This window comes from Theropithecus gelada, chromosome 12 (assembly GCF_003255815.1).
Source record: "Theropithecus gelada isolate Dixy chromosome 12, Tgel_1.0, whole genome shotgun sequence".
NCBI lineage: Eukaryota > Metazoa > Chordata > Mammalia > Primates > Cercopithecidae > Theropithecus > Theropithecus gelada.
The window spans coordinates 114,629,783-114,656,069 of NC_037680.1; the positions used below are offsets into that span (position 1 = coordinate 114,629,783).

General features: G+C 57.9%; 1 protein-coding gene across 1 annotated transcript in view; it reads left to right on the forward strand.

Annotated features, from left to right (window-relative positions):
- The window catches only part of ESPNL (espin like), a 29,424-nt gene that overhangs the window by 815 nt on the left and 2,322 nt on the right, over positions 1 to 26,287 (forward strand). The window contains exons 2-8 of the mRNA XM_025405181.1: positions 939 to 1,129; positions 3,644 to 3,830; positions 6,729 to 6,911; positions 14,296 to 14,427; positions 22,397 to 22,511; positions 24,454 to 24,566; positions 25,537 to 25,734. Of these exons, the coding sequence (XP_025260966.1) occupies positions 939 to 1,129; positions 3,644 to 3,830; positions 6,729 to 6,911; positions 14,296 to 14,427; positions 22,397 to 22,511; positions 24,454 to 24,566; positions 25,537 to 25,734 (1,119 nt within the window). The remainder of the gene's footprint in view (positions 1 to 938; positions 1,130 to 3,643; positions 3,831 to 6,728; positions 6,912 to 14,295; positions 14,428 to 22,396; positions 22,512 to 24,453; positions 24,567 to 25,536; positions 25,735 to 26,287) is intronic.

Here is a 26,287-nt window from a genome sequence, read left to right on the forward strand (position 1 = left end):
CCCTTGTCTCTGATCAGGCCTGGTCCACAGGGCCCGCTTCCCAAAGGGTCTAGAAAGGGATCCTTACAGAAGCGCTGTGGGAACTCGGGCTTGAGAGCTGGGAACCCGGTTGGGAGACGGGAGTGAGGGCTGCTGATGGTGACCGTCTTGTCCGGAGCATTTCTACTGGGCCCTCCTCCCCTCTCCTGCCTGCCCCATCCCCTTTGTGCAGGCAAGGGCCTTCGAGCTGTTGCTCAGCCCTGTGGAGCTTTCAGGACTGAGGGTGAGCAGGACTAATGGGCCTTAGAACACCGCCCAGAGGTCAGAGTTGGGTGGGGGCCGGTGGGACCTGCTGAGATTAGGGAGCGGGAAGGTTCCCCGGCACCTGGCTCACCAGAGGGCCTGAGAGTGCCAGCCTAGCATCCCGTTCCGCCAAGCTCAAGGGCAGCAGGTGGGAGCTGTGCCTGCCTGGGGATCCATTCTGACCACAGGGCCCTTGGAGAAGGCCTAGGTCTGCTGGACCCCTGGCACCTGTGGTGGAAACGCTCCCTGGCCCCAGGGCCCTGTGGCCAGAGGGAGGGCACTGGGGCAGGGAACCAGCCAGAGGCAAGTGTCCTGGGAAGCCTTTCTGACCATGAGCAGAGTGGGCGGGTGTCTGTGGGCACCTGGCTGAGTGGGAAAGGGCCTTCTCCGCACTGGGGACAGGGGCCCAGGAGGGGCAGGGTTGCCAGAGGTGGCCTCCCAAGACCTGGACCTGAGTCCTGGCCCTCCTCTCACCTCAGTCCCAGCAGGGAGCACCTCCCTCCATGTTGCAGGCAGAAACGGAGGGGAGGAGGAAGGAGCTGGAAGCCCCTTCGCTGGGTTGCAGGCAGTGTAAGCCCTCGCCTGGGGCTCCTCCAGCAGCTGGCTCTGGCCACACGGCCTACCCCCCACTCACTGACCTGCCTGGGCCTCGGTAGGACCAAGATGCCTCGGGCGTCTCCCCGCTGCACCTGGCCGCCCGTTTTGGACACCCGGTGCTGGTGGAGTGGCTGCTCCACGAGGGCCACTCGACCACGCTGGAGACCCGGGAGGGGGCCCTGCCGCTGCACCACGCCGCCGTCAGTGGGGACCTGACCTGCCTGAAGCTCCTGACAACTGCGCATGGCAGGTAAGGAGCCCAGGGTCCCACCCGAGGGGCAGCCTGGGGCAAGCTGGCCAAGGGGAGGCTGCACCGAGGAGGGCCAAGAGGACAGGTTGGTAGCCTTTGAGGTGAATCCTGCAGACGGGCATGCTGTCACTGTGGGGTGAGCTGGCAGGAGTCAAGGGCAATGAGGCCTCTACCCACAGGCCAGGCAGTAGCGGTGCCATGCCAGGGCCCAAGGGGACACAGGCCAACGCTTCAGCTTGGAGAGTGGCTGGGGGCAGTGAGGACAGCAAGATGCTGCTGTGATGCCCAGGGCAGCTCAGGCCCCGCCTGGGGGCGTCTCAGGACCTAAAACAGCTCGGGACGTGGGCAACCGGCGACCTGTGAGGGCACCCTCCCCTCACCTGACAGGAGTGGGGACTGTCTGGTGGACTTGGGGACACAGAGGCTGGAGCTACCTCTGCACTGCCCCATCCCTAGAGCCAGGCGCTGGCCTCATCGTCTCCGGGGCCCTGTGCCCCTGCCAGAATTGGTGGATGGTTAAGGAGGAAGGACAGGGTCAGGACAGCCAGTGAGGCAGAGGGCTTCCCTCCCCACCTGGACGCTCCTCCAGTCCTCACCCTGCTTACCAAGGTCACCGTTGTCATAGGAATAGGCCCTCTGCCTCCTGCTGTCTTGGCTGAGGGTGAACCTTTCCGTCCCCCAGGGACCCACCTACCCCTGACCACGGCTCTTCTCTTTTCGAGGGAGCATCTCATTTGCCTGTCGCTGCCCCAGAGGCCTCAGTCTCCACATCCTCTTAGCTCCAGGACAAGCCCCATGCTTGTGGAATCGGGTTCTCACTCCTGGGTGTTCCCATCCTGGACCGCTTGGCAAAGGCCTTGGGATTCGCTTCTGTGGCTTTTTCCCCGAGCATCCACACCACCCCCAGCCTTGGCTGGCCACAGTCTCTCTCAGACCCACCTGGCTTTTAAAGAAGTTTCCGCCATTGAAAACTGGGAGACTTGGGCTGAGTGCAGTGGCTCATGCCTGTAATCCCAGCATTTCTGGAGGCTGGGGCAGGAGGATTGCTTGAGCCCAGGAGTTCAAGACCAGCCTGGGCAATATAGCGAAGCCTCCATCTCTACAAAAAATGTATTTAAAAATTAGCCAGGCATGGTGATGAGTGCCTGTAGTCCCAGATACTCAGGAGGCTGAGGTGGGAGGATTACTTGAGTCTGGGAGGCAGAGGTTCCAGTGAGCTGAGATTGTGCCACTGCACTCCAGCCTGGGTGACAGAGCAAGACCCTGTCTAAAAAAAACAAAAAGAAAACCAGGAGACTTCATGTTAATATGTACACACACACACACACACTCACACACACAAATGGGAAGGTCCTGTACCCCTAGCCTAGTTCCCACCTAGCACTGACCAGCAGCTGAGAGGTGGCTGCTGCTGGCCAGACCATGCCCCTCCAGTGGCCCCCGACCCACTGGCTGCATCATGGCCTGCTCCCAGCCACCGCACTGGACACTGCCTGTTCCAACCCTGGATGCAGTCAAGGACGCCTGGCAGAGTCCAGTGAAAGCATGGATCCTCCCCCGAGAAGGACACCAAGGCATACTGGCAGCCCTTTGGGGCACGTTCCATGAGCAAGTGTACCCTCAGGCTCAGCAGGTGCAGGGGACGATCCCTGTGTGGTCCAAGGCCAGGGAACAGCCACCAAGGTCCTGTGTCCCCCTTGCTAGGAGCAGAGGAGAGGTTGCTAGGGGGCTGGTACTGGCAGGGACTTTGTGAGGGGAGGGGGGTTTAAACCCAGGTGCAAGCCCCTGGACAGATCAGCTCCCAGCCTCTGTCTCCCCTCTGCCAGCTGAGGCCTGTGACTAGACTCTCCTCTGGGGTAGACCCCGCGTTGCTCAGATTCATCCATCAGAAGTGGGGAGCACGTGTGGGGGTGCTCGTGAGATCCCTTCATTATTACCCAGCTTCCCCTCTTGAGAGAGGAAGGGCCTGGAAGTGGAGGGTCTGGGACAGGGTGGCGTGGTGAGCAGGCTTGGCGGGAAAGCAGGCACGAGCCGGAGAGTTGACCCTCCTCAGTGACATTGGCCCTGCCTCCACGCCGCCACTGCGACCCCAGCCCAGCCAGTGCAACCCTCACCTCATCACAGGCTGCCACAGCTACCAGGCACCCAGCATCACCTGCCACAGGGCACAGGGCAGAGGGAAACCCCTAAGGGAGTCGGGGTCAATCCCGGGCCTCCACTGGGACAACTGAGAACCTGGAAGGCAAGACCGTGACCCCTCAGATCTAAGAAGATGCATGTTTCTGACCTGGACCCAGGAGTTCCCAGAAAAGGACAGAAGGATAGGAGAGTGGGGTTGCACAGCCACCTGGGGGAGCAACCTGGAGGAGGGAACCCCACAGTAGCAGCTGGAAAGCACGTGGGAAACTCAGCCATCACGGGCAGGGCCAGGAGTCAGCAGTGAAGTCCAAGCAGCTGAGGGATGGGCTCAGCCATAGGCAGGGACTGGGCCTCCAAACCCTCCCTTCCCTGCAGCAGCGTGAACCGGCGGACACGCAGTGGCGCCTCCCCACTCTACCTGGCCTGCCAGGAGGGCCACCTGCATCTGGCCCAGTTCCTGGTGAAGGACTGTGGCGCTGACGTCCACCTTCGTGCTCTCGACGGCATGAGCGCCTTACACGCTGCCGCCGCCCGCGGCCACTACTCCCTCGTTGTCTGGCTGGTAAGTAGGTGCCAGAGGTGGAAAGGGGACATCCAGGGAGTGTGGGTCCTGCAGCAAGCAGAGTCTGGAGCCTGGATAGGGGCTCCAGAGGGAACTGGGGACACGCAGGGCTGTTGGGGCATCCAATGAGCTGGTCCATGGCTCCCGAGACCCTGCAGGCCCGGCCAGGCTGGGCCCCGGAAGTTTTGACCGCCTGCAGTGCACTCTGCTCTGTGGGGTTGTGCCATGGCTCCCCTGGGGCTCTCCTAGTCCCTCTCTCCCCGGAAGTCCTGGTGGGCCTCCCAGGTGCTCTCACAGTTGGTGGTGGCCCATGTTCTTTGTCTGCGCCCACACCAGCAGTGCCCAGTTCAGACCACTCGGCCGCTTGTTCAGGCCCTGCCGCTTGATATCCCCGGGCCAGTCCCCACCTTTCTCCACTTCTGGCCTCTTTGGGGAAGGAAGACCTGAGACCCCAGAGCAGAGTGACTGAGGTTGGGGAGGTGCCATCTTCAAGGGTGGGCTGGGGACTTCCTGCCTCTACAACAGAAAAGCAGAGCGGATGGCGCCTGTAATCCCAGCTACTCGGGAGGCTACGGCAGGAGAATCGCTTGAACCTGAGAGGCAGAGGTTGCTGTGAGCTGAGATCCGGCCACTGCACTCCAGCCTGGGCAACAGAGTGAGACTCCGTCTCAAAAAAAAAAAAAGAGTAGGGGAGGCCCTCTTTGAGGAGGGGACTTGGGGGCAGAGCTGAGGATGGACAGGAAGTGGCTGAACAAGGAGCGGGGCCCAAAGCAACTTCCTGAGGGGGGCACACCTCATTCAGAGGCAGGGAGAGCCTGGCCCGTGGGGCCTGGGGGTGGACCAGAAAGGCAGACAGAGGTGCTGGGAGGACTGGGGCTCTTTCCTGAGGGTCCTGGGGAGCCATGGAAGGCTCAGAGCCAGGAGCAGCAGGATCTGACTGGCGTATCGGAAGGTCACTGTGGCTGCTGGTGGAGAAGTGCGAGCTGCCTGCCCCTAGCCCTCCCACGCTTGCCTGAGGCCTCCTGTCTCCTGGCTCCCACCCACTCAGCTCCAGCTCCTTCTCCAGCAGGCCAGGCTGGCTCTGCCCCCAGGGCCTGTGCATGCGCTGCACCCTGTGCCTGGTACACAGCTCCCCAGGCGCCCCTGGGGCCTTCCCTGACCAGCTGGTTTACTGCGGGGAGCTGCCTGCCCAGACCATCCTCACTCCTGCTTTCCTCCCCTGCGCACCAGCACCGGGCACACGGCACATCTGACTCCTGGTCTTGGTGGTGGTTTCCACCCGCCGGGGTGTAGGCGCCAGGAGCTCCGTGGGTGCAGGACTTCGCCACCCGCTGCGTTCCCCACACCTGGCATGCGGTCAGGCTCGAGAGATGTTTACTGAACCAATGGGCAAGTGAAGGAACAGGGGCCTAGTCCCTTAGGATGGCACCCGCTGCTCACCGTGGCCCTGAGGCCCTTGGGATGGGTCCCGCCTGCTCACCGTGCCCCCGGGCGCTCGGGATGGTGCTGGCCTGCTCCCCCTGGCCCCAAGGTCCTCAGGCTGGTGCCAGCCTGCCCACTTTGGCCCCAAGGTCACCTGAATTGGCCTCCAGCCTCCCTCTGTGGAGACTGCAGCCCCTCCCGGTGCCTCGCCTGCGTGTGCGCCCCTCCCCACCCCGGGGGCTGCCCCTCCAGCTCCTCCTGCTGGAGCGGTCTCCCACAGAGGAAGTTCTCTTGACCTGGTCCTGCCCTGGCCATCCTCCCCTCGCCCCTGCAGCAGTTCTGACCCATTCACTCCAGACCTCAGCCTCCCAAACGATGCCTGGCCCCTGGGATGAGCGGTGGCTGCACACAGCTGGCAGAGCGGCAAGAGCTCACCGCAGGAGGTCCGCTGAGCCCTGGGACCGTGCTGAGGCATGAGCGGCCCTTCCTGGGGAGAAAGCGGACAGGCCTTGGGGTCTCAGGGCCAGAGAGGCCACTCCAGATGCGAAGGAGCCCCCCGGCAGCCCTGTCCCTGTCTCTGTTTCCAGCTCATTGTGCTTTGCCTAGCAGACGCTTCTGATCAGTCAGGAGCGCCCTGGCTGCGCTAAGAGGCACTCACACCGAAGGTGGCGGGGGCTGCTGACGACTCTGCTGTCCTCCTGGCCTCCCCGACGGGGAAAGCGGGCACACTCAAGGCAGGAAGGAGGAAGGAGGGCGAAGGCAGGGAGCCAGCACACCTATCACCCCTCTGTCAGGAAGGCAGTTTGTCCTAGAAGACCCCCGCGTCCCACTGGCCGGCCCAGGCCCCATGGCTGTCCCAGCTGCACAGGTTTCAGCGAGTCAGTGTAGGGGACTATCACCTGGCTGGTGCTGTGGACCAGAGCAGGGGCCCTTCAGAAGGCAGATGAGGCCCCAGAGGCGGGGCTGGCCTCAGCCAGCAGTGGTGGCCAGCAGGTCAGGGCCCCAAACCTCATTGCCTGGCTCAAATCCAGGCCCTGGAGGGAGGCCAAAGGACCCGCTGCTCCAGCAAAGGGGCTCAGTGCAAATGCCCAGCAAGGCAGCGCCACCCTCGGGCCAAATGAAGTTCTTTCCTCCCCTGCCCCTCCCTCCCTTCCTTCTTTCCTTCTCTCCTTCCTTCATAGCAAATGCTTCTTTACTGTTCCCTAGGTATTTCATTTGCCATGATATTTGCTTTCAGATTTAGGACCATGGTGTCTCCAAATTAAGCTACTGCGCTCACTTCACCCCCACCTGGACCCCAGAGGTCCTGCTGCCCCAGGGTGACGGGGACGCACGTGCTGAGCCAGCCCTGTCCGAGGTTTCCTGAGGTTGTGCCCTGTGCCCTGAGAGGCACAGCCAGAGTCCACTTTCAGTTCTGCTCTCAGTTCTGCCTCCTCCCTGGGAGGGTGGCTGCTCCCACTGCTCCTCCTTCCCCAGGTCACATTCACTAACATCGGACTCACGGCACGGGACAATGAGGGGGCCACGGCCCTGCACTTTGCAGCCCGAGGCGGCCACACACCCATCCTAGACCGACTCCTGCTGATGGGTGCCCCGGTCCTGAGAGACTCCTGGGGTGGGACCCCCCTCCACGACGCAGCAGAGAACGGACAGATGGAGGTAAGGTGGGCGTGAGGGAGACAGGGTGAGCAGTCACGAGTGTCAGCCATGCCCAGCACTGTGTCACTGACGCTCATGGCAACCCTGTAAGAATGATGACTTCCCTTATACAGATGGGTAAACTGAGGCTCAGAGTTGCAAAGTCACTTGCGCAAGGTCAAGAGCCCAGGGTCAAGTGGCAAGATCCAAGCTGTATGCTCTCGTCCTGCGTACCATCCTCCCTCCCTTCGCACAGAAACTCCCTGGTGCCTGGTCAGGGCTTGGTCTTGGTGACAGTCTTCTCAGAACAGCCCTTGGGGACGGACCCTCTGCCGTGAGCAGCCTTCGAGCAGAGTTGTGGCAGGGTTGTGATGTCAGCCCCTTTGCTATTACCCAGATAAATCTTGAGGGCTCACATGGCCCAGCCTCAAGGACACGACATCCAAAAACCCCACGTAGGCAGGGATGGTGTTCAAATGTTCAACAACATCAGAACTACACCCAGCCTTTGAGGGTGGGCGCAGCCATAAGCCTCTGGCCCTGCACGGGTGCCCACCCGATGTTGACCTCGTCTAAAGGCGAGACCCCATCTCAGGAGAATGCACACAGTTTACTTCTCCCCAGCCCCATCCAGCCCTGAGCGGTGTCGGGTCTGTTCACCTCTATGAAGTCTCCTGGTTCCCCAGAAGCGCACTCCAGGCCTCTGCAAGACTAGTCTGGGGGGATTATAAGTGGAAGTGCAACCGACCATCGCGTTCTGGGTCTGCAAGCCTGTTGGCCAGGCTGGTCTCGAACTCCTGATCTCAAATGATCCGCCCACCTCGGCCTCCCAAAAGTACTGGGATTACAGGCAGGAGCCACTGCGCCCAGCCTAGTTATTCTTTGAATGGTGTGAATTACACTAATTATTTTTATTTTATTTTTTTTTTTGAGGCAGAGTCTCGCTCTGTCGCCCAGGCTGGAGTGCAGTAGCCGGATCTCGGCTCACTGCAAGCTCCGCCTCCCGGGTTTACGCCATTCTCCTGCCTCAGCCTCCTGAGTAGCTGGGACTACAGGCGCCCGCCACCTCGCCCGGCTAGTTTTTTTGTATTTTTTTAGTAGAGACGGGGTTTCACCGTGTTAGCCAGGATGGTCTCGATCTCCTGACCTCGTGATTCGCCCGCCTCGGCCTCCCAAAGTGCTGGGATTACAGGCTTGAGCCACCGTGCCCGGCCTACACTAATTCTTTTTAAAAATTGTTAAATTGTGATTTAAAAATGCATAACATAAAATTTACCATGTTAACCATTTCTTTTTTTTTTTTTTTTTTTTAGGCGGGGGTCCGCTCTTTTCCCCCGGCTTGGGTGCCGGTGCCCGGTTCTCAGCTCACTGCAAGCTCCGCCTCCCGGGTTCACGCCATTCTCCTGCCTCAGCCTCCAGAGTAGCTGGGACTACAGGCGCCCGCCACCTCGCCCGGCTAGTTTTTTGTATTTTTTAGTAGAGACGGGGTTTCACCAGGTTAGCCAGGATGGTCTCGATCTCCTGACCTTGTGATCCGCCCGTCTCGGCCTCCCAAAGTGCTGGGATTACAGGCTTGAGCCACCGCGCCCGGCCCATGTTAACCATTTTCAAGCATACACTTGAGCAGCATTAAGTCTGTTCACATTGTTGTGCAGCAGAATCTCCACAACTTTGTCATTTTGCAAAACTGAGACTCTATGGCCATCAAACAGCAATTCTCCATCTCCCTTTTCTCCCAGCCCCTGGCAACCAACATTCTACTTTCTGTTTTTTATGAACTTGATGACTTAGGATACCTCATATAAGTGGAATTTTACAGTATTTATCCATTTGTCTCTGGCTTAGTTCACTTAGCATAATGTCCTCAAAGTTCATCCCTGTTATAACGAGCCAGAATTTCCTTTTTTATGGCTAAATAATATTCCATTGTATAGTGTATACCACATTTTCTTTCTTTATTCATCTGTTAGTGGACATTTGGGTTTTTCTGCCCTTTGACTGTTGTGAATCATGCTACTATGAACATGGGTGTGTAAATATCTCTGAGATCCAGCATTCAAATCTTTTGGATATGTATACCCAGCATTAGAATACCTGGATCTACCCTGATTACTTTCAAATGTTACACCAACCTTGCATTCCTGGAATAAATTCAATGACATATTATTCCTTTTAAAAATAGCTGAATTCAATTTGCTAACATTTTGTTTAGGATTTTTTGGCCTTATATTCTTGAGTAAAATTGGCATGGAATGTCCTTTTTTTGTTTTATCCTTGTTATATTTTGGTATCAAAATATGCTACGAATTAGGGAATGTTTTCTCTTTTCCTATTTTTTGAGACATTTTGGTTACATTAGACTTATTTTTTTATTTAAAGATTTTGTGGAATTCACTAGTGAAATCCTCTGGATCTGGCTGTTTCTTTAAGGGAAGGTTTTTAATTACTAATTCAATTTATTTAATTATAGAACTACTAGGGCTTTCTATTTCTTATGTGTTGGTTTCATCAAATTATATTTTTCTAGGATTTATTTCCTAGAAACGTTCTAGGAATCAATTTTATCTAAGTTATTAAGTGTATTAGCATAAAGTTATTTTTAATATCCTGATGATCCTTTATTGTCTGTACGTAGTAAGTTCCCCACTTTTAATTCTTGATGTTGGTTATTTTCTTCTTCCTTTTTTTGTCTCAATCAGCTTCACTGGTTATTAGTCACTAGTTTTTCCAACAGTCAGGTTTTAACTTGTTCAGGGTCCTCCAAAAAGCATTTAATTGTCTCCAATGTATTTTTTTTATTTCATTAATTTCTACATTTATCTTTGTTATTACTTTCTTTCCTAAATTACTGAGATGGGTGCCTACTTCACTTACTTTTCAACCTTTTTTCTTTTGTAATATATTTATTGAAGGCTATAAATTTTCCTCCAAGTACTGCTTTAGCTGTATCCCACTGTTTGATAATTGTTCAGTTAAAAAATATTTTCTAGCCGGGCACGGTGGCTCAAGCCTGTAATCCCAGCACTTTGGGAGGCCGAGGCGGGCGGATCACGAGGTCAGGAGATCGAGACCATCCTGGCTAACATGGTGAAACCCCGTCTCTACTAAAAATACAAAAAACTAGCCGGGCGTGGTGGCGGGCGCCTGTAGTCCCAGCTACTCGGAGGCTGAGGCAGGAGAATGGCCTGAACCTGGGAGGCGGAGCTTGCAGTGAGCCGAGATCGCGCCACTGCACTCCAGCCTGGGTGACACAGCGCGAGACTCCGTCTCAAAAAAAAAAAAAAAAAAAAAAAAAATATTTTCTAATTCCCATTTTGATTCTTATTTGCCCTAGGGATTCCTTGGAATTATGTTTCTTAATTTCCAGATATGAAGGCATTCCTTCCGGCTATCTATTTGTTATTAATTGCACTGTGGTCAGAAAATATACTCTGGTGATTTCAATCCTTTGATTTTTTGAGAAGTTACTTTATTGCCCTGTGTATGGTCAATTTTATCAATGTTGCATGTGTTCTTGGAAAGACTGTAGAGTTTGCAGGCTGTTCTCTACATGTCGTTATATCATTGTGTTCTTCAGATCTCCATAGGTATACATTTTAGTTTATTGGATTTCAAATGGCTCGAGAGAAGTGTGTAAACATTCCTGGCTATTATTCTGGATTTGTCTGTGTTTCCCTGTAATCCTGTCACCATTTGTTTTGTATATTTTGAACCCCATATCTAGTCTGTTTTATCTGATATATGTATACACATGACTTTTCTTTCTGTACTCATTTGATGGTGAAGCTTATTCATACTTTACTTTCAGCCTTCTGAATCCTTGTTTGCCAGTACCTCTGGTTAGCCACATGCAGTCATATTTAGTTTTTTTCATCAGCCTGACAGTCTTTATCTATTGGTGCATTTAGACCATCTACAGTCGTATAATTACTAATGTTTAGGGGTTTATTTTTACTCTCTTATTTTGAGGAGATGTTATCTGGCTGCCTGGGTTTTTCTTTATTTAAAAGTAGTAAGCACTTTTGTTTTTGTCTGTTAGTTCTCAGAGCTTTATTTCTATTTCTTTGTGGGCTGGGTCTTCTGGTTCTCATTCATGGTATCTTATTTCCTTGTATTTTTTATTTTTGTTGACGTATGCTGACATTAAATATGAAAAATGAAGTGTAGGCATAACTGGAGGCCTTGGCAATATCTTATTTGCCTTTGCTGGGCACATGTGGGCTCAGGATCATCTTAATCTGCATTCCAGGCAGGAAGTTCCCAGGACCACCTCCATGATAGGAAGCAGGGGCCTGACTGGCATCTGGCTTCCGTTTTCTCTGAGGGTAGAGCCCTTGGCCTACATCGGGAGGTGGTCAACCAGAGCTCCCACCCTTGGCAGAACCTGCACTGTTCCTGGCCTGCCTGGTCCCCTGAGGCTGCTGGAGGACAGTGTTCTTCTGGCATCAGCCCAGGCTCAGGGCAAGGGCAGTTCTGAGTGCTAGGCTCCCCCACCAACCCCCTACCCCCCAGGCTTTCCTTTTCCCCTGAGTGTGGCCGGATCACTCCTCCCTGACTTCTGTGTTACCTTACGGAGGCTGTTGGCAGGTGACTTTTACAGAGAACCCGTGTTTCATGTCCTTGGGCGGTGGGTTGGTTTGACCCGCCTGGTTCTCTCCTCCCTGGAGAAGTGGATCCGTCTGCTCACCTGCCTTTCCACTGCTGTGGCCTCTGCACAGACTTCCGGACAGAGTTCCGTCTGTCACCACCCACCCTCTGCTGACAATCCCAGCGGCGATGGGGTCCATTACTCTGGGGGAGATGTTCCCTTCCTCCTCCCCATGGCTCTGTTCCTGTCAGGGCCATGCCCTCTCTCCCCAGCACCATCTGGGGCCAGGTCTGACACCTGTCCCCCTTCCTCTACCGTGACACCCCTCATACTCCTGCAGACCCCGTAACTCCCCTCCTCCGCATCCTGGCCTCCTCTTCCCAGCAACAGCTCCTTGGGGACGCTCTGCCTCCACCCACCCACACACCCACCGCGTCCTGGCAGACTTTTGCCATTCCCCCAGCCCAGAGCCTCCGGGAGCAGTGCCTCTCCCAGGGACTGGCTTCAGCAACCGGCCCCAGCCTCCCCAGCCCCAGCCTCCTTGCACATCTGACAAATGCTTCCTGCTTCCTCAGCCACACCAGCCACTGGCTCAGCCCTTCTGGTCCTCCAAGAGCCTTCAGGCGTTATCTGGTTCAAGCCTCCCAGCAGGCCCCCAGGAAGGGGTGTGCGCACACCTGATTTTGTGTGGCCCCACAAGCTCAAAATAGTTCTCCCCTTTTTAAATGGGGAAAAAGCAAAAGAATCACATCTCATGACACATGAAACTCATCTGAAGTTAAAAGTGTCCACAAATAAAGCCTCGTGTGCACCCGGCCATGCTATGGGTGGCAGCTTTCACACCACAACCAGGGTTGCGTATTTGTGCCAGAGCCGGCGGCCCCCGGCCTGAGCTGCTTACTCTCTGGAGGGCAGCGCGGCACCCAGGAAGGCAGGCAGTGTGCGAGCAGACACCTGAGTCCACAGCTTAGAGGCACAGGGTCATTATCCTCAGGCACTACAAGCCCGTGGCCCTGTGGTTCTGCAGCAGGTCTTGTGGATCTGCAGGGCTTCCAGGACGCAGGGCTCTTTCCATCTTCATGTCCACCTTCCTCTGGTGGTGCCGTGGCCTCTTCAGGCTGTGGCCACCTTGGAGGCCATGGAACTCAGGGCAGAGGAAGGAGGGGAAGGGAAGCCCTCCAGAGAAGAATTCCCCCAGGACGAGGCACTCACCCTTGAGGTCTCGAGCTGACCTGCTAGCTGCACAGCTGGGTGTCGGTAGAGGCCAGGGACGAGGAAGGCTGGTGGTGTCGGCCATAGATCAGTGCAGCTGTCCCTACTTTACAGACAGGCCCAGTTAGCTGGCCAAGTTCTCTGACCAGCAAGTCACAGAGCCAGATGAGCTCAAGGCCACTGGACTTCGCTGCCAGGCCCCCTGCCACGCACGACAGCGTCACGTTGTGTTTACTCACGGCGGGCACACGCGCCGCTCCACATGCATGCTGAACCTGTATTTATCTGTAGAGAATGAACACTAATTGCGCCTTTTATAGGTGAGGCACCTGCAGTCCAGAAAGGAGCTGAAATTTCCTTTGGGGTCTCACAACTTTTTTGAGATGGAGTTTCACTCTTGTTGCCCAGGCTGGAGTGCAGTGGTGCCATCTTGGTTCACTGCAACTTCCGCCTCCCGGCTTCAAGCAGTTCTCCTGCCTCAGCCTCCTGAGTAGCTGGGATTAGAGGCACCTGCCACCACACCTGGCTAATTTTTTGTATTTAGTAGAAACAGAGTTTCACCATGTTGGTCAGGCTGGTCTGGAACTCCTGACCTCAAGTGATCCACCTGCCTTGGCCTCAAGTGCTGGGATTACAAGCGTGAGCCACCGTGCCTGGCCAAGGGTCTCACAACTTCTTACTTAGTTCAATTCAGTGTCACCCAAAGATGCTGAGGCCCAGCTGGTCTATCTCAGAGATACGTTTGCGTCAAAGGCACAGTTTTGTGAACACGGCATTCGCCTCACTCAAGTTCGTTTTTGTGTTTCCCTAGTACCACCAAAGAGACACAGAAATATTTGTAGAATAAATACATACAGAATAAAGTACAGAATTCATTATTGAGGTCCCCTGACCCTCTCCCATCTGAATCCTTCACAGGCCCAGATGTCCTCCAGCCTTCCAGTCCTGTGGACTCCCTCCCCAGCTTTCTTCCCTCCCCTCTTCCTCCCCATTCCCATCACAAGAGCCCATCAGGTACAAGGAGACAGGAGGGCCCTGGCCCCAGGTTGGCTGGGTAGGAGCATGCAGTGTGGCTGGCAAAGGTGGTGAGCAGCCTTGGTCAGGCATGAGCTGGTACTCCGGGTGCCAGGGGGGAACCTCGTGGGGCCAGGAAGATGGTCCTATGGAGAGTGGGGCTGTGGTGGGAGGTGGCCCTGAGTCCCCGGCACGGGGGCCGGTTGCTTGTCTCTCTGAGCCTTGTTTGTTCACGTGCGTTGATCCACATCTCCAAGGGTGGCAAACATGGAAACTGGTTCTGCATTTAATGCCTAGGACATGGCAGCTGTGAGGGGTCTGGACGGGGCACCCTGATGCCTGTCAGCTCAGCACTGCTTCATATCCAGTGCCTGGTACTGTCTGTGCCAGGACAGGGTGGCTGTGGGATGAGGCTTGGGTGCTCCTAGGCAGGTCTCTGGAACCCCACGGCCCAGATTCAAGCCCTGCCCCGCTGGGAAGGGCACCAGGGCAGCCTGTGCCATGGGGCCAGGGGAGCGGCCTGCACAGGGCCAGCCCATGGGCACCTGGTGAGTGTCGCGGTGGGTCACACGTGTGCCCTCCTCACTGCAGTGCTGCCAGACCCTAGTCTCCCACCACGTGGACCCCTCCCTGCGGGATGGAGACGGTTACACGGCGGCGGACCTGGCGGAATACCATGGACACCGGGACTGTGCCCAGTACCTGCGGGAGGTGGCCCAGCCGGTAAGGCTCAGGGTCCCCAGCTGCCCTGGAGGCATGGAGGGTGGGCCCAGATCCCAGCCAGGTCCCCACTGCTGAACCTGCAGCATAGTCAGCTGGGAAGCTCACCATATCCAACTCATACATGGCATCGGAGCCAGGAGCAAGGGCCTGGGCAGGACTGAGGTGCCACAGGGCAGCCAGTGCTAGGGTCAGGCTGTGACAGGAGCTGTGACAGGGGCCAGGACAGGGGCTGTGACGGGTGGGGCCAGTGCTGTGACAAGGACAGGGGCTGTAACGGGGATCAGGAGAGAGGGCATGTGACAGGGCCTGGGGCCATGGCTGTGGCCAGGGCCCGGCCTGGGCTTGTGGCTGGAACTTGGCGAGGTCATGCCATTCATCTGGGTCACAGAGACCACACCTGTGATTCAAGAGCCTCCGTGGCCAGAGTTCCTCGTGGGTGATGTACGTCAGACTGAGGAGCCCCAGGAGTGGGAGCAGAACCTCCCAGAGGTGACCACAAGGCAGCCAACAGCCCTGCAGCAGCCGGAAGGCAGCAGATTCCAGCCCTGGCTCTTGTCCCTCAGCCTGGGACCCCACAGCCTCTCATTTCCCCATTTGTAAGGACAGGGATCTTGTCTGTCCCACTAGTCCCCAGCCCTTAGCACATGACAGGGCTCAACAAGTGTTTACTGAATGAACAAATGAGCAAATGGACAGAAAAGCAGGTGGATGCATGAGGGTGAACAGAGGAAGGGATGGATGGGGAGGGAACAAACAGAGGAGGAATGGATGGGGCAGGGAGGCCAAAGGAGTGAGAAATGAGGAGAGGGCTACATGGAGAGGGGAAAGCTCAGGAGGGCGGACGGAGAAGAGATAGGTGGAAGAGGAGTGGACGAAGAAGGGTGGAAGGAGGAGGGTGGATGGAGGAGAGATGGACAGAGGAGGGTGGATGGAGGAGGAATGGGTGGAGGAGGAAGGGATAGAGGAGGGTGAATGGAGGAGGAATGGATAGAGGAGGGTGAATGGAGGAGGAATGGATGGAAAAGGATGGATGGAGAGTGGATGGAGGAGGGTGGATGGAGGAGGAATGGATGGAGGAATGGATGGAGGAGGGTGGATGGAGGAGGTGGATGGAGGAGGGTGGATGGAAGAGGGTGGACGGAGGAGGGTGGATGATGGAGGAATGGATGGAGGAGGTGGATGGAAGAGAGTGGATGGAGGAGGGAAAATGGAGGAAGGTGGACGGAGGAGGCTGGATGGAGGAGGGTGCATGGAAGAGGGTGGATGGAGGAGGGTGGGTGGAGGAGGGTGGGTGGAGGAGGGGAGATGGATGAGGGGGGATGGAGGAGGAAGGGATGGAGGAGGGTGGATGGAGGAAGAATGGATGGAGGAGGGTGGTTGGAGGAGGGTGGATGGAGGAGGGTGGATGTAGGAAGGTGGATGGAAGAGGGTGGATGGAGGAGGATGGATGGAGGAGAAATGGATGAAGGAGTTGGATGGAGGAGTTGGATGGAGGAGGGGAGATGGAGGGTGGGTGGATAGAGGAGGAATGGACAGAAGAGGAATGGATGGAGGAGGGTGGATGAAGGATGGAGATGGGAGCTGGGTGGATAGAGGAGTTAGATGGAGGAGGGTGGATGGAGGAGTTGGATGGGGGAGGTGGATGGAGGAGGGTGGATAGAGGATGTGGATGGAGGAGGGTGGATGAAGGAGGAATGGATAGAGGAGGGTGGATGGGGGAGCTGGATGGAGGAGATAGATGGAGGAGGAATGGATGAAGGAGTTGGATGGAGGAGGTGGATGGAGGAGGAATGGATGAAGGAGTTGGATGGAGGAGGAATGAATGGAAGAGGATGGATGGAGGAGGGTGAATGGAGGAGGAATGAATGGAAGAGGGTGGGATGGAGGAGGGTGAATGGAGGAGAAATTAATAGAAGAGGGTGGATGGAGGAGGGTGGATGGAGGAGGGTGGATGGAAGAGGATGGATGGAGGAGAAATGGATGAAGGAGCTGGATGGAGGAGTTGGATGGAGGAGGGGAGATGGAGGAGGGTGGATGGAGGAGGAATGGACAGAAGAGGAATGGAGGAGGGAGGAGAGTGGATGAAGGATGGAGATGGGAGCTGGGTGGATGGAGGAGGGTGGATGGAGGAGGGTGGATGAAGGATGGAGACGGGAGCTGGGTGGGTGGAGGAGGGTGGATGGGGGCAAATGAATGAAGGAGGCAGTGGGAGAGGGTGCTTTGGCATCCACATTGGAGTCAGGTCACCCCCATGTGCTCCCACCCGACCTTCCCTCTCTATTCCAGGCCCAGGGCAGTTACTGTGACAAATTCATCTAACCTGCCTCAGTTTCCTTCACGCTTCTTTTAGTGACCACCCCTTCAGAAAGGTGTTCTGAAATCACCTGACCCTTCTTTTTGGGTGAGGGGACTGAGGCCCAGAAGGTGTCATTGCCCTCTACCCCCCAAACCCCTTGTCTCCCCAAGGGGTTGCTGGCCTCTTCTCTGATGTGTCCTCTCAGAGCATCTGGGGCCAACTGGGGCAGAGCCACAGTCCCCCCCACCCCCCAGCCCCTGGGGTCTGCCGGACACTTGTCACACTGCCACCACCGGGGCCTCTGTTAGCACTGGTGGAAACCCACACCATCCTGCCGCACTGCGCAGGTGGCTCAGGTGACCTCCAGAGAGCACGGCTCTGCCCTGGTTTTGCCCCGGTGCAGCAGTTGCAGGAAGCAGAATTCAGTCACTGCTGGAAGTCATGTATTTACTAAATGGTGTGCTTGCTAGACGTCCAGCGGGTCCTGGTTCAGCAGAAGGCTGTCTTTCTGGCTTGGCTTGAGAAGGTGGTGGTGCTCTGCTGGCTTCTCCACAGAAGGCGGGGCTCCACGGCCCGCAGCCCAGGAGTGCCGACTGCCTGGGTCTCCCATAGCTCCTTCAAGGCCGCTGGGTCGGCCTCGGCCTTTTTTGGGCCCATCCCTGCACTTCCTGCCTGGATGGCAGCCAAGATTAGGCGATGGGGAGGGCAGCCGCTCTGCTGGTGTCCCAGCCTCCAGAAGCCCCTGGCACAAGGGAACAGCCCCGCCCAACCTCCTGGGAGTCTCTGACACTGTTCCTGCCCAGCCATTCTGGGGTCCCATGCGTGGGCTTTCTGTCCAAGCAGCGCCTCTGCCTTCTGTCCCCAGACCCCGTGGTAGTGGAGGACGGGTTGCGTTAGGCTCGCCATGTCCTTCCCATCCACAGTCCCCTCCTGCCTGCGCCTGGGTGCCCCCTGCCCAGCACATGAAAACCCAACCCTGCCACCTTCCCGGCTCCTCGGTGTGCAGCTTCAGGAGCCGGTTTGGGAGCTCGGGGTTGGGACTGAAGCATGTCTCTGTCTTCAGCCTCTGGGAGGGTCTGGTGACAGCAGGGGGTGCTCATCTCTCATCACTGGAGCTGTCTCCCCTCCAGGCCTCTGAGGGAGAGCAGGCTGTCAGCTGTGGGCCGGGGGAGGCCATGTGCCTGCTGCAATATTGATGGGAATGCAATCCGCAGGGGCTGCTCGCACTGGCCGCCTCCGAGCTGGCCTCAGAAGAGGTAGTGAAATCCATCGTCTTCCCCATGACAACACAGCGTGTCTCCGCCCCCAGGGAACTCGTGCATTCCAAGAGCAACAGCAGCTTGGGGAGCAATGCTGGACAGCAGTGCTGAGACCTGGCCTGTGGGAGGTGCCCCCTCGTGCCTCCTTTGTGTCGGGTCTGTGGGGCCTGCCCAGCTTGGGGTCTGCTCAGGGTGCTAGGGACGGCCAGCCCTGCCCCTCCCTGGGCCTTGGGGACCCCTCTCCACGCAATGAGAGATGGGGTCTTGAAGTCCTGGGGCTGCCCTCAAGGCAGGCCCCCTCCCCTCTGCTAGCCAAGCAACTGGGATCCTGGCTGTGGGGCTCTGAGCGCCCTGTCTGGGCAGGGACGGCGCATAGAACCCTCCATGCTTGGGGAAGAGCCTCTGGCACCTCCCGTGGTGTCCAGGGCTGTCCCACTCACCCCCACCTGCCAGCACTGTGCTGCCCTTCCTGGGCATGGGGCGCAGGCAAGTTCTGAGCATCTCTAAACCCCAATTTTCTCACCACAGGGTCTCTCTCTGTCACCCAGGCTGGAGTGCAGTGGCACAGTCTCAGCTCACTGCACCCTCAGCCTTCCAGGCTCCAGTGATCCTCCCACCCCAGCCTCCCAAGTAGCTGGAACTACAGGCACATGCCACCACACCCAGCTAAGTTTTGTATTCTTTGTAGAAATGGGGTCTGGCCATGTTGGCCAGGCTGGTCTTGAGCTCCTGGGCTCTAGTGATCCTCCCACCTCTGCCTCCCAAAGTGCTGGGACTACAGGCGTGAGCCACCGCAGCCGACCCAGAGCCTTGTTTTTTGGGTAAAGGAGAAGCTCCTCGAGCACCCGGTGAGGCGCCTGCCCTGGTGGGCCCTCGAGACAGGTGTGCTCTCCCCGCTTCAGTCCAGAAAGGTACTGAGACATCTTTATTTTATTTATGAGGAAACTGAGGCCCAGAGAAGGTGAGAGGCTTCCTGGGCACTCTCCTCCTGCTGGGAAGGGTGGTACCCGCCCAGTCAGTAATGGAATCTCAGCCATGGCAACTGCTGTCCGGCACCCATCCGTGGGCCGTGATTCTCTCTGCCCGGGTGGCATTACAGGCCTGTGACCTGGCTCACCACGATGCTCTCCATGTATAATGCATGGAACCTCCTCGGTGCTCAAATCTCACCAAAAACCAGGGACAGGGACAGCGGGCTGGGCCGTGGGGCCACATGACCACCAACCTCAGGGCAACTGTCCAATGCTGGGATTCGGGGCAGCACGTGTCTAACTGTTAAAACCCCAAGGGACGGGACTCCCACGTCTGTGCCTCCAGATCCCTGAGGCTCCACTGTGTCCAGGGCCTTCCTGTGGGAGGCAGGGGTGTGGTGACTCCCGTTGCCGGGTAAACGCCACAGCCAGGCTTCTCATCCCTGTTAAAACCCAGAGACCATCCTAATACCGATGGTGGCAGCAGCGTGGAGGTCTGAATGCCACTGTCATGCAGGCCCCTGCCAGGTGCTCTCCATAGTCCCTCAACTTTCCAAGAACCCTGATTTATAGGCAAAGAAATGGAGGCTCAGGGGGTGGCGTCCTGGGGCTTCTCGCTGGTGAGGAGTGGAGCAGGGCTGGGCCACAGGGACCTCGAGTAAGGTCCCCCAATCCACAGGTGCTGTGCTGGGGCCAGAGCCCGGTAGTCGCCTGAGCCCCAAACTAACTTCCACCTCTTTTGTCTTCCCCAGCACAAGAGGGCCGCTGCCATCCTGCCAAGCCCCTCACTCTGCCAGGGGTGGCCCCTCCCCACAGACAGCAGGTTTGATCTCAGGGAGGGGGCTCAGGGCTCCCAGGCAAGGGCAGAGAGTAGGCGAGAGGCACCATCCCACTCCTGGCTCAGTCCTGGCTAGGCAGGGGACAGTGCAAGGGCATTGGGGTGGCCTTGCTGTTGAGGGCCCACTCGAGGCAGGGCTTAGCCACCTCTGTTGGTGGTACCACTTGTGTCCGGCTTTTCTGGCCGTGTCTGGTCTGGAGTCTGACTGCCCTGCTTGAAACAGCGAAGCCAGCCTCTCACTATGGCCTTCCTTCAGCATGGCAGAGAGCACACATCATGTTTTGTGGCGTTCCCTTGCCCCTGAGTCCCAGGTGGTGCAAGTTGGGTCCCGATGGCAGCTGTGCCGCATAGGTTTGTATCTCCGCCGAGGACCCTCGAGTCTGGGGAACACCGTGTTGCTCAGCAGAGGGCAAGTCGCTCCCGTCCCTCCGTCGCTCCCCGTCCCTCAGTCAATCCCCGTCCCTCAGTCTCTCCCCGTCCCTCCGTGGCTCCCCGTCCCTCCGTCGCTCCCCATCCCTCCCCGTCCCTCCGTGGCTCCCCGTCCCTCCGTGGCTCCCCGTCCCTCCATGGCTCCCCGTCCCTCAGTCGCTCCCCGTCCCTCCGTGGCTCCCCGTCCCTCCGTGGCTCCCAGTCCCTCAGTCGCTCCCCGTCCCTCAGTCGCTCCCCGTCCCTCTGTCGCTCCCAGTCCCTCAGTCGCTCCCCGTCCCTCAGTCGCTCCCAGTCCCTCAGTCGCTCCCCGTCCCTCCGTCGCTCCCCGTCCCTCAGTGGCTCCCCATCCCTCAGTCTCTCCCCGTCCCTCCGTCGCTCCCCGTCCCTGTCCCTCAGTCGCTCCCCACCCCTCAGTCGCTCCCTGCACACACAGCCCTGAGAAGCGGCCCAGAAAGGACAGCCAGGCTTTGTGTTCTTGGTCTTTCCCCAGAGGCTGACCTCTGTGGTGTCGCCCACCAAGGAAGCAGCTGTTCAAGGGCACTGGAGAGAGCAAAGGCTGAGGTCTCCTGTGAGACTCTCATCCCAGCTCTGTGGCAGCCCGGCTCTGGGGCCTTGAGAAAGCCCCACTGCCCTCTCTGAGTCTCAATTTCCCCATCTGTGCACCGGGAGCCGTACTGTGGGTGGGGCCGGGGACTCCTCTGGATGGTTTCTCTTCTCATGGGGCCCAGGGGTCTCAGGTCCCCTTCAGTCTCCCAGAGCGTCCCCTCCCCGGCCGCTGCTCTGTGGAGAGTTAAAGGGGCTGTGGTAAGGAATCCCGCACCCAGCCCAAGCCCCGCGTGGCCACCTGACACCTCGGCCTTCAAATATTCATGTGACGCCTCCCACTCCTGGGGGTGGCAGCCTCAGCAGCCCCCGGTGTCCCAGGACAGCTGTACTCCCTGAGCTCTGCAGTTCGCGTCTGAGGTCCTCCGGGGCTGGGGCTGGGCGGTCACTCCCCAGCCCACCGTGCACCAGGGTTCCTGGGCTGTGGGCACAGATTCCTGGAAGGAGAGAGGTGCGTGGGGGCTGGGAAGATGGGCTTTCAGACTGTGTTCCCTCCCCCGCGGCCCAGTGGGGTGAGGGTCCTGGAGGGGAGGTGGCTGAGGGGCCACCCAGCATCCTTGCCGGGAGGCAGCCTGTGCCACCTTGTCCATGAGCAAGGGAGGCTTGGGGAGGCCAAAGTTTTGCTCACGTAGGACCGGCTTCACTGCAGTCCGGCCCCAGTGCAGTGTGAAAAGGGGCCCCTGCGTTCAGAAAGGAGAAGGAATTCGAAGGCAGAGACAGCCGTGCATTCGAGCAAGCTGCAGCAAGGGTCCCTCCCGCTCTCCCAACAGGCCGATGTGAATTCTCTGCTCTGCCCAAGGCTCTCGCTAGCACTGACCCTGGAGCCCTGATAGCCACGTCTGGTTTCCAGTGCCCACTGGAGGGCAGGGACAAGAGCTTTGGTCTGACAGGCACGGTGGGGGAGGTGCCCAGAGGGTCGGTGGCATGTGGCCCTGCTGGCTAGGGACAAGGGCTGCCCATGCCCTTGGCTGGTGGGCACATTAGGGACCCCCATCCTACTCCACTGCCCTCCCCTCTCCTCACCAGGTTTCTCACGGGGCCTCCACCCCCAAGACACTGACCCGTGTCAGCCCCAAGTCAGGGCTGAAGTTCCAGGCGGACTACAGCACAGGAGTCAGGGCAGTCGGGGAGGCGGGTGTGCGGAAGAGTGTACATGCATGTGTGCAGGAGAGTACATGCATGTGTGTGCATACGTGTGCACGTGTCTTTGTGAGACCACAGGGCGCTGAGCACAGCTGCAAACCAGGCTCTAACCCAGTGCCCAGAACCCCAGAGCTCAGCTGCCTCCAGAGGGAGCCTGGAAGCTGAGTTTTGAGATGGGGGTGGCCCACTCAATAGAGGTGGCAGCAGGTGGGGAACCAAGGTGGGGTGCTGGGAAGTGATGGCACTCAGGCAAGAGATGACCCTGCGACAGAACCCTGATCAAGGACCTGCCCCTCTTTCTTACCACCTCCTTACCTGTCCCAGCCCTTCTCAGATGCACAGGCTCGCCCACTGGGTGCTCCCACCCCATCTAGGTGAGTAGGGAAGAGCCCACAGGGGCCCCCCACTGACCAGGTCCATCCACCCACAGGTGCCCCTGCTGATGACGCCCCCACCACCGCCGTTCCCCCCACCTCCACTGTTGGCCACGAGGCCCTCCCTGGAGGATGGAAGAAGAGGAGGCCCAGGGCCCGGGAACCCCACGTGTGAGTGAGTGCACAGCCCCACATGGGCCGGCTGGGGCATGGGCCTGGGAGTGGGTGCCACTGGCCTTCCCTCCAAGGTCCTGGACCAGTGGGGAAGTCTGCGGGCAGCCGGGCACCCCATCACCCTCCCTCCCCAGTTGCTTCCGGGTGTCCTTGGCTGCCTTTGTTGCTTTGGAAAGCAGAGGATTAGCATTTTGCATGGTGAGCACTTACAGTCACAGCAACTTGTCCAGGGGTGAACGCGGGGAGACGGGCCGGTTGGGCCCAGGCCCCTTGTGGATGGGCTGCTGTCCCTGAGACCCCAGCACACCTTGCATGCGTGGGCTAGCAGGGGAGGGGATGGTCCTCACACTGTGGGCCACCACCATTAGGGGTCTGTGAGCAGCACTGATTGGAATGGCATGGAATGGCATGGCATGGCAAGAAAACATCAGCAGGTGCCACAGGTAGTGAGGGCAAGCTTCCTCCACAGGCCCCGCTGTGGCCCTGTACTCACATGTGGGAGTGTGCGTCTGTGTGTGGTTGTGTCTGTGTGTTCTGTGTGTGATACACATAGATACGGGGACCCTTCTCTTTGTGTGACTGTGTCTGTAGCTGTGTATGATTGTGTCCGTGTGATTGTGTCTGTATCTGTGTGTGATTGTGTCTATGTGTGTGTCTCTCTGTGATTGTGTCTGTATGTATCTGTGTGATTGTGTTTGTGTTCCTGTGCATGATTATGTCTGTGTATCTGTGTGTGATTGTGTGTCTGTATGTTTGTGTTTGTGTGTCTGTGATTGTGTGTGACTCTGTGTGTGATTGTGTGTCTCTGTATGATTGTGCCTGTGTATGTGTGTGATTGTGTCTTTCTGATTGTGTCAGTGTGTGATTGTCAGTGTGTGATTGTGTGTATCTGTGTGATTGTGTGTGTGTGAGTCTGTTCTGTGTCCGTTTCTGTGTGTGATTGTGTCTATGCATCTGTGTGTGATTGTACCTGTTTCTGTGGGTGATTCTGTTCGTGTGTCTCTGTGTGATTGTGTCTGTGTCTGTGTGCTTGTGGGTGTCCTGTGTCTGTTTCTGTGTGATTGGTCTGTGATTGTACTGTGTGTGATTGTGATTGTGTATGCTTTGTGTGTGTGTATGACTGTGTGTATCTGTGTATCTGTGTGTGTCTGTGTGATTGTGTTTGTGTGTCTGTTCTGTGTCCGTGTGTTTCTGTGATTGTGTGTGATTGTGTGTCTGTGTGTGATTGTATCTGTATGTGATTGTGTGATTGTGTCCGTCTGTGTCTGTGGTTGTGTGTGTGATTGTGTCTGTGTCTGTGTGTGATTGTGTGTCTGTGTGTGATTGTGATTGTGTCTGTGTCTGTGTATGATTGTGTCTGTGTGTGATTGTGTTTGTGTGTCTGTGTTCTGTGTATGTTTCTGTGATTGTGTCTGTGTGTGTGTGGGTGATTGTGTCTGTGTGTGTGTCTGTGTGTGATTGTGTATGTGATTGTGCGTGTGTGTGTCTGTGTGATTGTGTGTGATTGTGTCTGTGTGTGTCTCTGTGTGTCTGCCTGGCTGTGATGCAGACGTGTTCTTCTTTCAAGGTTGACACTGAAGTGTGTGTTTGCATCGGGGCAAGGAGCATTGTGGGCAGCGAGGGGACCAGCTTTGGGGCCTGCAGAGCTGTTAGCGGCCTGTGACCTCCAGGCCTCAAGCCCTTCCCAGCTCCTCCCCTGCTGCAGGAGAGGCTGCAGCGTGGCCCAGGGGTGTGCCTCGGTCTCCAGTGGACCAGGCTGACTCCCCAGAGAAGGTCCAGTGGGGCCCTGAGGTGTTCTGGGGCAGGGCAGGCTGGGGTTGGCTCCCAGCTCGCAGCTCGTTCAGGAGGCCGGCTCTGCCCCAAGGCCTAGACCCCCAAGGCTCTGCATCTCTGCTCCCCAGCCCTTGCCCTTTCTGCAACACCCCCTTCTTCTCGGCAGCCACATCCCTCAGCCCTGCCTGGCCTGGCCATCCTGACCAGCCTCTTCCCAGGGAGCAGATGACCGGCCCGGCCCCTCCGAGGATCACCACCAGTGCCATGGCTGACCCTGCGGTGCGTCACCCACCCGTGCATTCCTGTCTCCCGGGGCCCCCAGCCAGCCTCCATCCCCATCCTCTTAGGGGCCCAGGGAAGCCCCCAGCACAGCCAGGCCTTTCCTGAAGGGTGGATGCCAGGCTGCCTGCATCACTCCACTGCTTGCTCTCAAGAACACCTTGAGTTCTGAGGAGACGGGAGTGTCAGGGCGACGGCAGCTGTCCCCCCACCACAGAAACACGGGGACCCTTCTCTGTCATCCCAGAGGGCTGCAGTGGCCCAAGCCCCTCTGCCCGACCTCTGAGCTCAGGGGTGCTCCGTGCCTGCTTGCAGTGCGGAGATTGCAGCAGCCAGCCATGGGCAGGGCCCCGCTGCCCCTGTCCTCCTCCTCAAGGCCTCCGCCAGCCCAGACCAGCAGAAGGGTCCTGCTCCCCCTTACCCTCCCTTTCCTGGGCGCCAGGCCCATAGAAAGCCAGCCCAGCCTTTCCCTGAGTGGTGCTGCAGATTCTCAACCACTGAGATGTTCGGTGGGAGTGGGAAATGCCACGTGGCGCTGCCCGTCCTGGAGAGCTGGAGTGTGCACAGTACACTGAAGCCTCTGACGAGCCCTGCAGCACAGGATTGGCTGCCAGGCTTTGTCTATGTAGCTGTGCCCAGAGCAAGTCTGCCCAGGGACATGGTGTGCTCCGCGAGCATCAGCTGGGCTTGTATAGGGGACTGGGAGGGACCTCTGGTTTCATTTCTCTGCTAACAATCCCTTCCCACACATCTTACCCCCGCCCCACTCCCATCCCTCCCCTCCAAGGCCTCACTCTTAAGCTGGGGATGAGAGGGTGGGGTGCTGTCCGTGACCCCAACTGTCCCTTCTCTCAGGGCGCCCTGTTAGGGTGTCCTGGGCGGAGCCAACCCCCCATGTCCTCTCGGATCTTCCCTCCACTTAGGGCCTCGGTCCCCTTCAGGCCTGTGTGACCCACCCCCTTCTGCACAGGGGACAGAGACTGCGCTGGCGGGGGACGCCTCAGATAGCCTGGCGGCACTGCAGCTGGATGGGCCGCCCTCAGGTGACATCGACGGGTTGGTGCCCACGCAGGATGAGCGCGGCCGGCCCATCCCCGAGTGGAAGCGGCAGGTGATGGTGCGGAAGCTGCAGGCGCGCCTGGGCGCAGAGAGCTCCGCAGAGGCCCAGGTAGGCCCGGGGAGGTCCAGGTAGGCCCCGGGGAGGGGCGGGACCAGTGGGCGGGGAGGAGCGGGGCCTTTTCCGGGTAGGTGGAAGTGGAAGTCAGAGCACCCGAAGCCCAGAACTAAATCCAAGGCCCAGGGGCCCCTCTCCTCTGTGGCCTCAGCTGCTGCTTCCGCCAGAGGATGAAGTGAACCAGACCAGAGGACTCTGAGCAGAGCCCGTTCGCCCGCTCTGGAGGCATGGGTCCCACGTATCCTTCCACTTGGCGGATTTGTGGCACACGCCTGCCTGTGCCAAGCATTGTTCTAGGCAGTGAAGGGCAAGCCCTGCCCTCCTGGGCGCAGCGTCTAGCAGGGAAGACGGTGGCCCATGGGCAGGTGCCGGCAGGTGTGGGGGTGCGATTCCCACTGCTGTGGAGAAAGCAAAGCAGCTGGGGGCTACGATATATGGGTGCTTACGGGGCCCCCTCTGGGGACGTGGCCTTGAGCAGGGGCCAGAGGGAAGAGAGGTGGAGCCCTGTGGGAATCTGGGGCAGGCACCTCCTAGGCAGAGGGAGCAG